Source organism: Trichosurus vulpecula, chromosome 9 (assembly GCF_011100635.1).
Source record: "Trichosurus vulpecula isolate mTriVul1 chromosome 9, mTriVul1.pri, whole genome shotgun sequence".
Lineage (NCBI taxonomy): Eukaryota > Metazoa > Chordata > Mammalia > Diprotodontia > Phalangeridae > Trichosurus > Trichosurus vulpecula.
The window spans coordinates 64,724,554-64,740,164 of NC_050581.1; the positions used below are offsets into that span (position 1 = coordinate 64,724,554).

General features: G+C 38.2%; 2 protein-coding genes across 12 annotated transcripts in view; one reads left to right on the forward strand and one right to left on the reverse strand.

Annotated features, from left to right (window-relative positions):
• The window catches only part of RMI1 (RecQ mediated genome instability 1), a 17,637-nt gene extending 16,613 nt beyond the window's left edge, over window positions 1–1,024 (reverse strand). The window contains exon 1 of the mRNA XM_036738045.1: window positions 965–1,024. The gene's annotated coding sequence lies outside the window, so the exon portion shown is untranslated. The remainder of the gene's footprint in view (window positions 1–964) is intronic.
• Window positions 63–14,090, forward strand: HNRNPK (heterogeneous nuclear ribonucleoprotein K). Of its 11 annotated transcripts, none has more exons than XM_036738052.1 (17): window positions 64–194; window positions 2,651–2,729; window positions 2,836–2,919; window positions 3,567–3,664; window positions 4,143–4,199; window positions 5,677–5,720; window positions 6,639–6,711; window positions 7,261–7,332; window positions 7,838–7,951; window positions 8,335–8,463; window positions 9,273–9,580; window positions 9,696–9,750; window positions 10,268–10,372; window positions 10,784–10,799; window positions 10,876–10,958; window positions 11,854–12,023; window positions 12,839–14,090. In XM_036738052.1, exons 3-17 carry the CDS (start codon window positions 2,862–2,864, stop codon window positions 12,867–12,869), a joined length of 1,413 nt encoding a protein of 470 aa, XP_036593947.1. In that variant the 5' UTR covers window positions 64–194; window positions 2,651–2,729; window positions 2,836–2,861; the 3' UTR covers window positions 12,870–14,090. The 11 variants fall into 11 exon arrangements, with proteins under 11 accessions (XP_036593952.1, XP_036593953.1, XP_036593947.1 ...); XM_036738053.1 differs by having other exon boundaries at window positions 10,268–10,351; window positions 12,779–14,090; XM_036738054.1 differs by having other exon boundaries at window positions 10,268–10,351.
• The last annotated feature ends 1,521 nt before the right edge of the window (window positions 14,091–15,611 follow it).

Here is a 15,611-nt window from a genome sequence, read left to right on the forward strand (position 1 = left end):
ACCCCCGCGCGCGAGCTAGCGAGCGAGAGATCCTTTAGATCTCGCGAGATGCCGGCCCGTCAGGGCTAGTGTGTGAGAGCGAGAGGAGGAGGAGGGCGCTCGAGGCGACAGCAGTGCAGACGCCATTATCCTCTGTGTTTCTCTACGGCACCAACCTCTGTCGACTGGCGTTTATCTTGCTCTTAAACCGACAGGTAATGGGAGTTACTGGGGCCTCTGCATTGTAGGTTCGGGTAAGGCACTGATGCCCCCGAAGCGCTTCGGCGGCCTTTCTAACTGGGGATTTTTGGGGCCGAAGAGGCCTCTCAGCCCGAAGGGAGGCGCCGGCGGAAGGCGGGGCCGCCGCCTCCTCCTGCGTTGGGATTGACAGCGCCTTGGGCCAATCACGTCGCCCTCGCGCCACCGCTGAAGGCTGAGTAGCCAATGAGGGACGGCGGTGGAGGGAAGGGAGGTAGAAGGGAGAGCGCAGGCAGTGGGGGAGGGGAGTGAGGGGCCTGCGTTCGCTCTCTGTTTAGCTCGGACCGACTGGGGCAGCGGCGGCATAGAAGAGAAGGCGGCCTCGTGCGGTAAGGACCTGGGCTGGGGAAAGCGTCGCGTGGGGGCTAGGGCCCGGGTCGGAGAATATTTCTCCCCCGCTTTTTGCAAAGGTCCTCTTCAGGGTGTCTCCGCATGCCCGGGGGTTGGCAAATCTCTTTGGAGAGAACGTTGCCTTGTGTTCCCCTCCCCCCAACCTCCGCCATTTCCCTGATCCCGCTCCCGTAGTAGGATCCTAATACTCATTTTTCCGGGGAAATTATGGGGCAGTCCCCGAAACGCTGAGGTGGAGCCCTCCTCTGTTATTGGGGCCTTGTCAGCGGTGGTTGCAGGAGGGTGGCGGAGAGGGGGCGGGATCCTGCGAGGGCTGTAAGGCGACCCAGAATCCTTGGTATCTTGGCGAGATTAGCGCCTTTGTGTGGGTCCTTACCGCGTTTTTGCTTCACCGGAGCTGGCGGTACGGGTGGGGGGCGCACGATTATAATAACTGTTAGAAGGCGGCTCCGCCGCTTTGTCTCTCCCGCTGTGGCGGGGGGGTGGGGGATGCGGGGGGGGGGGAGGGCGGGGGATGAAGTCCTCCTGACCGCGTGGTGAGGGGGGGAGGGGCCTCCGCCTAGTAGCACGTAGGCGCCATTACAGGGGCCGCCATTTCCCGTCGGATTCTGGTGAGGAAAGAGGCGCTGCGTCTCTGCTACGTCCTTTCGCCCTTTTTTCGATTATTGGGTTTTGACGCCGCCGTTGTACCGGTCGGCTTTCGGAGAAGAGTAGGAATCTTTGATAGGGGACTGGCGAACCACTTAAGCCGAAATTTCGAGGTAGCTCGGCAAAATGAAGGCAAAAGAGAAAGGCCTTAGGATGGGCAGCGGCCGCTTTACGTATATGTACGAACCTCGCCAAATTAGACGTTTATTCCTCCACTCAATTTTAGGCTGGTTTCTTAGATGCAGGGAAGGAAGAGAACATTTTGTAGAGAAAATTGCTACAGGGAAACGAGATATTAATGCTGGTGGATTTTTAACCTTACACAAGACCATTTGGCCGCCTCTCGGCTCCACAGGCCACGTGTCGGCCTTTTACCAGTCAGAATAGAGGGCGTCTCCTGCTCTGTCTTCTGTGGTCTCCTCTCTTTGTAGGGGTTAGACTGTGCTAGAAAATCTCTGTCTAAACCGTGGCACGAGATGCTGTTAAAGAAGCTTCTCCCGTGGAATTAAAGTTTAAATGCTTGCCTTAATCTTGGTAGGTTATGGTGAGGTTACATGCGGCATTGTAGCCCTGAGAAAACCAGCCAGGATGCCCATGATGAATCCTTTGCCTTTATGATATCTTGTTATTGTGCCTGGTACAACTTAGTGTTTTATAAAATGACAATATCTTTTGTTCCTGCTTTGTCTTAGTCGAGTGCTGGTGTTGCTGGGGGGGGGATGGGTGAGCGAGAGTGAATATAATACAATGGAAACCTGTTTTTTAGTAGGTCCCTCGCCAGGCTAACATCCATCAGAAGTTTGACCTGGCTATTATGTCCTCGTTTGGGTAAATTGGACTCCAAATATGAATACTAGTATTCTAGTTCCTGCTTTCAAATTTTTCCTTAACATTTTTAAGTTCTCAATGTTTTTTCATAAGATTAAGAAAGGGGTGTAGTATTAAAACAGTTTCAAAAGTACTAGGTTCTGGATGGGGTTTGTTTTTTGAAGACAACTTATTGGAAGCTAAAGCAGGTCCTTTATGTTATAAAGTAACCAAAATAGAAGAACTGGCATCAATGTTCCCGCACTGCATATAGCATACCCAAAAGGTTCTTGTTGAAGTAGCTAATTGTATCTGTATCAAGAGAAGTGATCTGAAGTACCATACCTATTTAACATTAAAAAGAAAGCCATTTTCTTTGAAGAGAACGCATCAAAATATTTAGATGATGGAATAAATTTAAATTTCCATCAACTTAGAGTTAACATTATGGTTTTCTTTTTCAGATAATGTTTAGAGTCCTAGCTGTGCCCTATGCATAAAGAAATAAAACATAGAAATAGGAAGGCTGAGATTCAATTTAAATTTGACGTCAGAATTAGTATTCAGTAATAGAAAAATCAAAACTGATTTATGTTGGTTTTTATAGGCTACTGCAGCACTAGGGTGTCAGTTGTTGATCCCGCCCAGAACACTTCAGTTCTGCCCTGCAAGGATATATAATACTGGTACGTTCTAGAAGCAGAGTCATTTCTTTGCTTGCTCAGTTTAGCGAGATATGCACAGCTTACTTTCCAATGAACCAAATGTACTAGCTTGTTTACTCTTTGACAGATTGTCTACCCATTTAATCTGAGAAAATGGAGACTGAGCAGCCAGAAGAAACCTTCCCCAATACTGAAACCAATGGTGAATTTGGTGAGTAAATTTTGGTGTTTGTTTCCCAGTTACATGGGTAGTATAAACGTGATGTGGATTTTTAAATGGAAGTGCCAATATAGAAACTTAAATATTATTTTTGTTCTATATTTGTTAAATATCCAGTGTCGTTATTGAAAGCACTTAGCCATGTCAGAGTTAAATTTAGTGCTCCTTTAGGTGGCTCTTTTTTTTTTTTTTTTTTTTTTTTTTTTTTTTTTTTTTTGCTTTGGTTAATAGAAAACTTAAATCTCTTTATGCTGTTTTAACAAAAATGCTGGCTTCTTGCAGCCTTTTCCAACAAAAATATTCTGTATAGAAGTAGGAAATTTTAAGATCTAACTTAAAGACTCGATTTTAAAGATCTAGTTCAGGATATTTTGTCACCATGCACACTCTCCCTGATACTAGACTTGATGAGAAAAACATTGGATCTGAACCAGACATTGAAAAGAATGTAACAATATTTATAGCCTTTTGTTAACACTTGCAGTTAGATATTTCATCAGAATAGGACTTACATTTTAGAAACTTTAGTATCAAGATTATTCTAATTTGTAAAATTGTAATTCTCCTGAGGAAAAGGATTAGACTATATTAAGAGCATAATTAGACCTTCTTTTTAACTCAAAACACCTAATTTTTAGGTAAGCGCCCTGCTGAAGATATGGAGGAGGAGCAGGCCTTTAAAAGATCTAGAAACACTGACGAGATGGTTGAACTGCGCATTTTGCTTCAAAGCAAGGTATGAGTTGAATTAAAAATTGGTCAAAATACAATCAACACCATTGTAAAAATGGAACATCTTAAATTTTTATTTCCTTATATTTCACGAGAAATGAATCTTTTATTTTCGGCAGTTATAAGTTTTTGAGTATGTTTTCCTGGACATTGGAGGGGGAAATTAGGAGCAGAAATTACCATCTTAAATCTTATACAAACGTACAGATATCAATTATTGAGATAATTCTCAAAGTTACATTGACATCTCTACAAAGGAAATGAAAAAAATCGTTCTGCATTTATTTAAAAGTAAAAGCATAAATTATGAGGCTTGAAAAAATTGATGGTGGTTTGTGCTTGGATAAGTGATTTTTGAGGCCAGTGAAATTTTGCCAACCTAATTTTTTTTTTTTTAATGGACCTTAAAAGAGCTTCAGATTGAGTGTCTTTTGAACTGCAAATCTAGACTAGTATCTTCATTTGGTTTTTGTTTTTTCTAGAATGCTGGAGCAGTGATTGGGAAAGGAGGCAAAAATATTAAAGCACTTCGTACAGACGTAAGTATTCAAGACTTCAAACTACTATTCGGTCAGCTTCTGTTTACGTGTTGCTAGAAAATTTTAAATTTCAATCAGACTTCATTTAATAGTCTAGTACAAGCCATTTGTAATGATTTTTTATATAAAAGACTTCGAGTTTTGCCATTCCTGTTACAATTAAAATCCAGATTGAGCTATGTGGGAGGAGGTTTATATTAAACCTCTTCGCTTTCTAACAGTATTCCACTAAATTATACACTTCAAGCAAGATAACATCTTAATTAGAAATATTGACAAAGCTTAAAAACCCTTAATTGCACCATTTCCCGTATGTGTGAATCAATTACAGTATTACTGAAAACCATTGCAGGTGGCTGATTTAACCCAATGATTTTTTTTAATTCCTTTGATAAAACTGTCCATCTGTTCTTTAACAGCTTGCACATGAAGCACAAAAACATTAATGTTAAGGCGATTGCATGATTTAAATATGGGTATAGGTTAGTGTAGGAACTTTATTCTAAAAACGGGAAGCAATTTGTCAATGGCTATGACTTGCGTGTTCAAATTTTATAGTGGGTTGACTCTTGTGATTAGACACATTTGATATGGCATCTCCCAGAAGTGTGTATTTATAGGACTTGACTACACCAAAGCGCCTAAATTATTTCTCAGTCTACGCCCTTATATTTAACATCTTGCTAAAATTAAGGCAATTATGACTTTGTGTTGAACACTTATCTGACAGTATTTCGTTTCTCTTTCGGTCGCAGATCTTTGTATGTTCCTCTTGATTACTGTAAACTGAACTTGAAAAATTGTTTTAAAGTTTTCAAACTTGCCTATTAGGACCCAGAAATAAGCTTTAAACATCCAAAAACCAAACTTTTTAATAGCCAGGATTTTTGGTGGTGTGGAGTTTTTCTTTTACTTTTTTTCCTTGAATAAACATCTCTCCTCTTAATCCAGATGTTGTATATCATTATCTGGGTTATTAATTTCCCCATTTCCTCAAGACTTCAATAAAACAAGTCATGACAGGTTTTGTGTCTACCCTCATGAGCCAGCCTGCTACTGAAACAACGTTTGTAAAAAGTAATTAGTTTAGAACCATCATTTTAAGGTCCTTAAATGTTAAGGCACAGTCAGAAATAGAGCAGTCCATTATTGTGTTAGTCTTCAGAACAACTTAAGCTTGTTTCATTAATTGAGAGTAATGAGTATAGTTTGTATTAAATTAAAATTTATTGCTTTTCCCCCTTTTCCCTCTCCTTGTTTTTTTGGCCATATATCTCCGTTGCCCATGTACTGGATCGACTTACCCCTGCGTTGCCCACCATGACGTTGGCCCATCCGCCCCTGAACGCCCATGTGAAAACCCTGGTTGGCTATGCCCAAAAATGTGCTCGTTGCCAAACGGGTACCATACTTGACAACTTCTGATTGAATGCCCATGCCCAATGCCAACATCCACGAACGCCAATGACCAATGCAGTACAATGCCAGTGTTTCAGTCCCAGACAGCAGTGGCCCCGAGCGGTATGTCCCAACAGTTTATGCCTCACTGCCTGATTAGAAAGAGAGAAATGTATTTTATTACCTGCCTTTTATATAATTAAATAGTATCCCCTTTAGACGGTGTATTGTTTTTCAAGTTTCTGTCTTATTTTCCCCATTAAGTCTTTTTGTCACTGAACTTTTACCGTGAGTTGCCCACCCAAACGATCCACTAATTTTATTTCGATGGAAGGAGCACAGCTTCAAGTGTTGCATATTTGCTGCATTGTAAATCAAATTGTTTCAAAATAGTCTTTCGCTCTCTGTCTTTGTGGCCCACCTTGCTTCCCAACATTGCCTGTTCATAATTTTTTCTGATGAAACGCTAACTCTGGTTCACTTTACTTCACTTCTCATTTGTGTTGTCTTTGTTTTGTCTTGCATTTGTATTTGTTTTCTTGCAGAGCCCATTAGTAATCTAATTTCTAACTGGTCTCATAACTTTATTCAAAATATAATGTTCACCACTTGCATATAGTCCCTCTCCCCCACTTCTATGAGAAGGTGTGCCAATTTTTCCAATGTAATAGTTGAGGGTATCCTTAAATTAGTGGTGGCGGGGAACATAATCACATCAGCTTCAGTTCTGGTCAATTTGTTGCCCACTTAATCTGAGCCCTTCCAAAAGTCCATACTCTTCTAGTCTGTCTCTCTTTCTCTTTTCTCTCTCTCTCTCTCTCTCTCTCTCTCTCTCTCTCTCTCTCTCTGCAAGACCTTATCATGTCTGTTTTGGGCGTAAAACAATGCATGTGAAAAGTCTGTAAATAAACTGCTTTAAATGGGGAATATTAAATAATCATGTGTTACTTTTCTGTGAAGATTGCCTTTCTATGATGAACACAAAACTCATTTGTCTTTTCCACCTTTTTTGTACTCTCTGGTATTTGTGATGTTTGACAGCATATTGAGTATCAGTGCAGATATTGAAACAATTGGAGAAATTCTGAAGAAAATCATCCCTACCTTGGAAGAGGTAGGCTCATTTTTATTCATTTGTATATTTGGATTGAAAGGGGGATTATCAGTTTAAACAGGTGTCCCTGAGGCAGTGGGGTGAGGTAACAGAATAGTATATTAGTATGTTGGGTGCAGTAGCTCATGTGATGATTGCCCGGGCTGCTGCATAATGTGTAGTACTGCCGTGATCATTGTTAGGAAATGAAGACTGGTGACTTCTGGAATGTCATTTATGGACATTCTTTTTTGTCAGTGTCCCCTATTGTTACCATTAAATAATATACACAGGGTTCTTAGATTTCAGTTTTAGTTTAGGAAATTTGGCTTTCATTTAGCTAGAATTGGGGGTGTTTGGGAGGGTAATGATGTTTATTGAAAGCTCTTCAATTTTCTGAGTGTGTAGAAGTATGAGGAAGTTTTGTTCAAATAGTTCAGTTAGAGAAGTAGAAGTTTGTCTAGATAATATATTTTAAGTTAAAATGTTGTAGTAGCTTTACCAATATATGCGACAATAGCCTGATCACATTAGACACTTAACCTATTACTCTTATTTTTCTACTTTCAGGGCCTGCAGTTGCCATCACCCACTGCAACCAGCCAGCTCCCGCTCGAATCTGATGCTGTGGAATGCTTAAATGTATGTCATAGTGCCATTGAACCCCCACTGAAGTATGGAGCCTGGCCCATAGGATCAATTTCATTTTAACATAGTGTACTTTTCCCGTCTCTAGAGAAAATGCTTGAAAATAAGATATATGAATGGTCTTACAACTCACTGTTGACCCTGCTCCATGCTGCAGTGGGAATTAACTACATTTGCAAAGTGCTTTGCAGTCATTTATATTATGGTGTTATTTGAATGTTGTTAATAATTTCTGTGGTAACAGCGACATGCTAAATGGCTGCAGTGTGGGTATGGTGTTGCAGGACCTGAAAAAAAAAATAGTTTTTTAAGGTGGTGCAGAATGTCCTTTTTGGGCCTGGCTATTGAGGATAATAAGCACATAACTGGTAAAGTTATTGAAATAAAACTTCAGGTTGTTCACTGCAACAGTATATTGTGATTCTGCTTATAAAAGATGGATATGTTTGGGGGATTTTTTTTGGTTTTGCACTAAAGTTTTATAAATCTCCATCTGCAGTACCAACACTATAAAGGAAGCGACTTTGACTGCGAGTTAAGACTGTTGATTCACCAGAGTCTGGCAGGAGGAATTATTGGGGTCAAAGGTGCTAAAATCAAAGAACTTCGAGAGGTAAAGGCACCTTTTTTTCCTCCTACCTTACTCCTTACCAAAGAGAAAAGGAATCTTTTTTTGTGTATAATTTTATTCATACAAGTGGGATTTTTCTTTTCTTTCTCTACATCCCCATTTTTCCATCTGATCTGATATTTGGGCAAACATGGCCAACAATTTTAAAATCAAGATTGCTTGTGTGTCCAGGCTTTCACATGGCTATACCACACATAGCACTAAGTCCCTAAGTGTATTAGTCCTACAAACAACCCCTCAGTGTTAGACATGTTTACCATCTTGCACAAAGCAAGTGTAAATTTATCAGGAACTAGTAATTTGTTAAGTTAATTAACTTAAACCATCTCAATAAAAGTGTTTCGTTTTTTTAACTTCTTTTACAGAACACTCAGACAACTATCAAGCTTTTCCAGGAATGCTGTCCTCATTCCACGGATAGAGTTGTTCTTATCGGAGGAAAGCCTGATAGGGTTGTGGAGTGCATAAAGATCATACTGGATCTTATATCTGAGGTGAAAACACTTGTCTTTAAGATTTAATTTGGAGACTGCAGGGCTGGTTGGTTCATCGGTATCTATAGGCTGTTTGGGAGAAAATGGTTAACCTTGGATTTCCTTTGTTGTTTGACTTGAGCCACCAGTTTAGGCTGGCTATTAGAAGAAAAAAATGAGTGCCATGATGTTGCCTTTTTTTTTTTTTTTTTTTCATTGTTACCCATAGCACAATATAAACCAATGATATTGCTTAGCTATTCTGTAATAAGTTGTGGCTAGATTTATTTACCCCACTTTTGAGCATGTTTTAAAAATTGGCTTAGGAAAGTCAATACTAGGCAACATGAGGTATTGAGCATTAAGGCAAAAATGACATAGTGCTATGGTTTCATTCTTTGTATTTGTCTTCTTAGCACCTAGTAACTTTAATATATGTTTGATGACTAATATTTAATTGGTCTATTTTCTAAAATCATAAAGAGTCCATGCAAATCTGGATTTGTTTATCAAGAATATTCAAATAAGTGGCTGGTGTTCTAAAGGTCACCAAATACATTTTGATGTTGAGCTTTATCTCTGGCACACTTTGTTAAAATTTAGCAGACAATGGGGGTTGGGTATTAGAAATATTAATTTGGATTTCATTCTTAGAAAAAAAGCATTAGAAACCATGGAAATACTAGAAAATTTTTAGCAGAATCGCATTGAAAAACATGTGTAAGTAATTCAGGAAGTGAGCACTCTGTCTCTAGACATCAAATGGCACTTGATTCTTGCTTTCATTTATGTTGCATAATGAGCTTTTTTTTTTCCCTTTTTTGGTTTAGTCTCCCATCAAAGGACGTGCACAACCCTATGATCCCAATTTCTATGATGAAACCTATGACTACGGTGGTTTCACAATGATGTTTGATGATCGACGAGGACGCCCTGTGGGATTTCCAATGCGGGGAAGAGGAGGCTTTGATAGAATGCCCCCAGGTCGTGGTGGGCGTCCTATGCCCCCATCTAGAAGAGATTATGATGACATGAGCCCTCGCAGAGGACCCCCACCACCACCTCCTGGACGTGGTGGCAGGGGCGGTAGCAGAGCTCGGAATCTTCCTCTTCCTCCACCGCCACCACCTAGAGGAGGGTAGGTTGTGTTTTGAGACCAGATATTGTCTGTAGTGCTTCAGAGGTCGAGTTGCAAAATACTTTTCTGACTCCTGTTATTTTTCTACTTAACGTAATTTATGTTTTGCTTTCAGAGATCTTATGGCTTATGACAGAAGAGGAAGACCCGGTGACCGTTATGACGGCATGGTAGGAATTTTAACTTGTTATATAAAGTTTTCCTTGCTACATATTTATCTAGTAACCTTGTAGCAATTTAAGCTAATTGTCCATTCATGTCCTAAGAAATAAACTTTGAAATTAATTTGGGGAAAACACTAGATGGCACATTGCTGTTATGAGTTGGAGGTGCTATTGGAAATGTAATACATTTAATATTCAGCCAAGATGGAGAAATAAATTTTATCATCCCGATGCCAAAATGCACTACCAGAGATCCACGTACATCATCATCTAAAGTGCCATTATGATCTCATCTCTTACACCAGAAGCAGCATTAAACAATTCTTCTGCTTATCCATGCCTAGAATTCCTACTTTGTAGTTAGTATTCCTTCTCCACAAAGTCCCTGGACTGTATGATGGGAAAAGATTAACGAATCACAAATTGAAGCATCATAGGCTCATGAGAACATTAATAATTGGGGAATGAAATGTTTCAATGTAGTGCATTTATACTAATTGAGACTGTTAACTATGTAATACAGGTTGGTTTTAGTGCTGATGAGACTTGGGACTCTGCAATAGATACATGGAGTCCTTCCGAATGGCAGATGGCTTATGAACCACAGGTTGAGTACCATGAGTTTACGGTATTACATTTTTTTTTAAGTCTTAAAACTTTATTTGAATCATAGATTGGTGTGGGTGCTTAGTGGTTCTCTGATTTGCATTTAATTAGCAAGGGGTGGGATTTCTGTTTCATATAAAAATAAACATAATTTGGGACCTTTGGTTATTTTAATAAATGTTGGGGATTAAATAAAGCCCTTAGAGACTTATATAACCTGAAGGTGTAGAAATCCTTCTGATTTAACTATAAATAACCTAATATAATGCCTTTTGGGGGGGGGGGTGTTTGTTTTTGCAGAATAAGTACTTTGATTTCCTGGGTTGTTTAATCAAAATATTGCATGAGCATTAAATTGATTTTAAAACCGATAATCATATAACTACTTGTTTTATGGAGTAATTTTTCACGTTTCTCTTTCCACAAACTTTAGGGTGGTTCTGGATATGGTAAGTGTTTTTATCCTAATTGAGTTAAAAAAGTTTCCTGCTTCATAAAGAACTTGATGCTTATGATTTAAATTAGATTATTCCTATGCAGGGGGCCGTGGCTCATATGGTGATCTTGGTGGACCCATTATTACAACACAAGTAACTATTCCCAAAGATGTAAGTAATTCCCATATTACTAAATCTTTTTTACCATATCATTCTAAAATTCAGAATAATTTAGCAAAATTGATTGAATTTACTGGGTTGAACTTCAGGGCATGGACATTTTTGGAGGAAGAGAAGACTTATAAACAATTCATTAACATTGAGTCCTCAATTTCTCTTTAAAACTGCATTGTGATTGTTAGTATCCCAGTTATTATGGTAACATAAGCTAAAATTTAAGAGCTATAATTTTAGAAGCTAAAATTTAAAAACCCTTATTTTGAAACCAATGAAAAAGAAAGTTGTACTTCAAATTGCTCATTACCTGACAGGGATTGTGTTGACACCTTTCCTAACTATCCTTTTCAATGTGCAGTGGCCTAACAAAGTTCTTTGCTCTTTAATTTGAAGTTGGTAGTTTATTTCCCATTTCCACTACTTATCACCTCTAAACCAGTTCTTTAAAATGTACTGGGACTGATCGATATTTAAAGAGGGAAAGTGAGTTTTTCTGCCCAGAAAGATGTAGTTTTCACTGTCCTGATGAAACATGAATGAAATGCAGATTTGTCCATAGTTGAAGTGCTTAACCATTTTGTGTGTCATGGTCCCCTTTAGCAATCTGGTGAAGCCTGGACTCTGAATGTTTTTAAATGCTGAAAATGGGATTGAAAACAATATACTGAAATTGTTAATGTTAACAAATTCAGGAACCCAGATTCAGAATCTCTTCTCTAAGACTTAACTAATTTGTAATTAAATTGCCAATTAACAATTGAGCTGTTTGTACTCCTGGGTAATAAAGTTATATAATTAAAATTTTAAAGCTACTAAAAGAACATAGGATTCTGTCTAAATGTGAATTTGTGAACATATTTTTGATTATCAAAGTTTTTATGCTTTTCAGTTGGCTGGATCTATTATTGGCAAAGGTGGTCAGCGAATCAAACAAATACGTCATGAATCTGGAGCATCAATCAAAATTGATGAGCCTTTGGAAGGATCTGAGGATCGAATTATTACCATTACAGGAACACAGGACCAGATACAAAATGCACAGTATTTACTGCAAAACAGGTAGGTTGAAGTTAACGTTCAAATTATTTTAATTCACTTTAACATACTAGAACGTGAAGCTTTTTTTCCCTCGATTGATATTTCTTTTAGAAGCCATGGTATCTCAAAATCTATTTTGGGGGACCTAACTTCTAAACATCCTGGTAGTTCGCTTTCATTTTCTTCTGCTTTCTTACTAAAATGAAGACACCCTCAATACTAATCTTGCTGGAAGAAGCCTTAACCAAGCAGTCCTCTCATTTCTCTGGTGAAAACTGCTGCAAAAACTACTTGTAATAAATTATATAGAGCCTGTAGAAAATATGGAAGATTTCATTGGATATTGGCCTAGTTCTGTGTGGAAGACTAGTGATTTTGTTGTTTTTAGATAACTAAAACGACAACAAATCACAGTCTGCCATATGGCACAGGCCATGCCTCTACAGGACAAGTTGAAAACATTGGTGCTGTTAATGCAGCATTTCACACCTGGCATTTCTTTGTCTTTCCTGCCAAATATTAACAGCTTTTTAAAATTTCATTTTCTTAATCCTGCTATGCTGTCTGTTACTGTTAAGAAGCATTTTTCTGCTGTTGGACTTTTTAAGTCTTTAATTTTAATTGCTTATGTTTTCAAATTTAAATTACATTTAAACTTTAATTGACAAGTTTGTCATTTTAATTTAGCATTAAATTTATTGTCTTTTTTTTAATGTTGATGCAAGATGTTCTGTACAAAAATTCTAATTCGCATTTTTTTTTCTTTTCTTTTATAGTGTGAAGCAGTATGCAGATGTTGAAGGATTCTAATGCAAGATATTTTTTCTTTTTTATAGTGTGAAGCAGTATTCTGGAAAGTTTTTCTAAGACTAGTGAAGAACTGAAGGAGTCCTGCATCTTTTTTTTTTTATCTGCTTCTGTTTAAAAAGCCAACATTCCTCTGCTTCATAGGTGTTCTGCATTTGAGGTGTAGTGAAATCTTTGCTGTTCACCAGATGTAATGTTTTAGTTCCTTACAAACAGGGTGGGGGGGGAAGGGCGCGCAAAACTAACATTGAAATTTTGAAACAGCAGCAGAGAGAGTGAATTTTATTTTTGTTCATTGTTGGTGGTAAAAAAAAATAATAATAATAATTTTTTTCCCCTCCTGTAACTATTGTGAACACCTTGCTTTGTGGTCACTGTAATTTTTTGGGGGGGGGTGGGACAGGGGAGAAAGAGTATCAATAGTCCACGTGTCCCTGGCATCCATTCAGAGCAGTGTGCAGAATGTAATGCTCTTTTGTAAGAAACGTTTTATGATTTTTAAAATAAATTTAGTGAACCTATTTTTGGTGGTCATTTTTTTTAAAAACATTAAATTTCAAGTGGATAAATCTTTTCCCCCTAGACAAAAGCAGCACTAATTAAACACTAAGTTTGATTTTCAGCTCCTCTGTGGATATAGGCGTATCTTCTTGGACATATAATAAGCAAATAGTCCTGGTGACAACTTGATGACTTGAAAGTCCATTGCTTGGGAAGGAATTGCATCACATTCATTCATGCAACAAGCTGGTTTTTGCAAATGCTTGCCCCTACTTGCAGCACAATTTTCTATATTAGTAATTGTGAAGAACAACCAAGCTGGGAGCAGTACCACAAATTGGTCTAGATACACACCTGAAGCCTGATTAGCAACAAGTTTTACTAATCAGAATAACACTTGGTTATGAAAATGACTGAAGCTGAATAAATTCTGATTATTTTTAGATAATTCCTCACTTGTAGACTATAAAAAACTGTCAACTTGCCTGGTGTCTACTAGTTAAACTTTGTAAAAATATATATATATATACTTGTTTTTCCATTGTATGCAGATTTGAAAGAAAGATGTACCATTTCTCTGTTGTATGTTGGATTATGTAGGAAATGTTTGTGAACAATTCAAAAAGTGATAAAAAAAAAAGTACCTGTGGATGTTTTGTGTAGTATCTTGGCATTTGTATTAATAGTTAAAAGTTCTAATTTCACTTCCAAATAAAAATAAACTCACACAACACTGGACTTGATGTGCCCAGTTTGGAGAATGAGTGACATTGTTATTAAGTTTGAATCTTTTATTTCTTTTAAGGAAATGGAATAATCCCACATTTAAATTAGACAATCGTTTTTGAAACCTAGTGTGATAGTTTTACATAGAGCAATTCTTTCATTTTCCACATGGCTTAAAATACATTATGACAATTCTTTACCCAGCAATCTTGTCAAAAATGTTTTACTTGACAAGAATAGAATTTTCTGCTTAGACTGCAAATATCATTATGAAAGCCAGTTGAATTCGAGTGACGTAAAGCCCATTCTCTACATAGTTGATCATGGAGCCTAAAATGGTGGAATGTTTTGGTGATGGGATGTGGGGGAAAAAATTAGCCCTGTGATACTATGCTGGACACTCAAAGCTACTGTGTAATTTTTCCAAATATAAATGAAATACAAGTTGTACCCCTTATAAAAGTCTGGGTAAAATAGAGTTGCTCAGAATATAAAACAATTAGCTTGACATTGAGTCCTGACAAGTATCAATAGATTTAAGCATGTGTTACACAGGGTTTGCACTGTCATTACATGATTACCATTTTAAAATAGAGCAAATGTGATGCTGTGCTTCTTCTAATAAGTTTGCCATGAATTTGCAGTGCCCAACCACATGAAATAGGAGAAACAGCTTGATTTTTCTTAAATGAACTCTAGAGGCAGAAAAATGTTCATGAGGTGAGGGTACTGTTTACTCCATTGTATCTAGGACTTTTTAATTCATTTGTGAGTATAAAGGGTCCGTAATGATTAGCTTTTCAGTAGCCTTCCCCCTTTGTGGGACTAGAATGCTTATTTGATCGTCACCCATTTGACAAATGAATTTGGAGCTAGGCCCAAATAACTCATTTAAGGTGAGGAAGCAAGCACTTTGATTTGCATCTGACTGACCTGGTGGACCATATGCCAGTACTACCCTTGGGATTTTCTTGGTTAAGATAATGGAGTGTTTTGCTATTTCATTCTCCAATGGATTAAGGGGACTGCCCAGGGTCACACATCTAGTAAGCTGGACTTGGGTCGTCTGATTCCTGCTCCAGTGCTTCAGGCAGCAAGCACTACAAGTCATAACTGATTGCTTACACAGAGACCCCAGTAAGGTCTAGCTAGGTGGCACAATGGATAGTGCATGGGGCCTGGAATCAGGAGGACCCGAGTTCAAATCTGGCCTGATACTACTGTATGACCCTGGACAAGTCACTTAACCCTGTTTGCCTCAGTTTCCTCATCTGTAAAATGAGCTGGAGAATGAAATAGCAAACCACTCCAGTATCTGCTAGGAAAAAGGAGGTCACAAAGGAAGACTGAATAATGGCACTAGTAGGACTGGGGAAGGATACTAAGAAAACTTACTGCATTTTACCCTTAAGGAATTTACAGTCTAGGAGGAGAGATGAAATATAAGACAAATTTTGGCGATTTAGAAGATAATATGAGACTAGAAGGAGGTAATAAAATAACAAAGAAGTGGGATTTTGATAGTTTGAGGGAAAGGACCTTTCATGGAAAGAACAGCTTCAGCAAAGGTCTAAG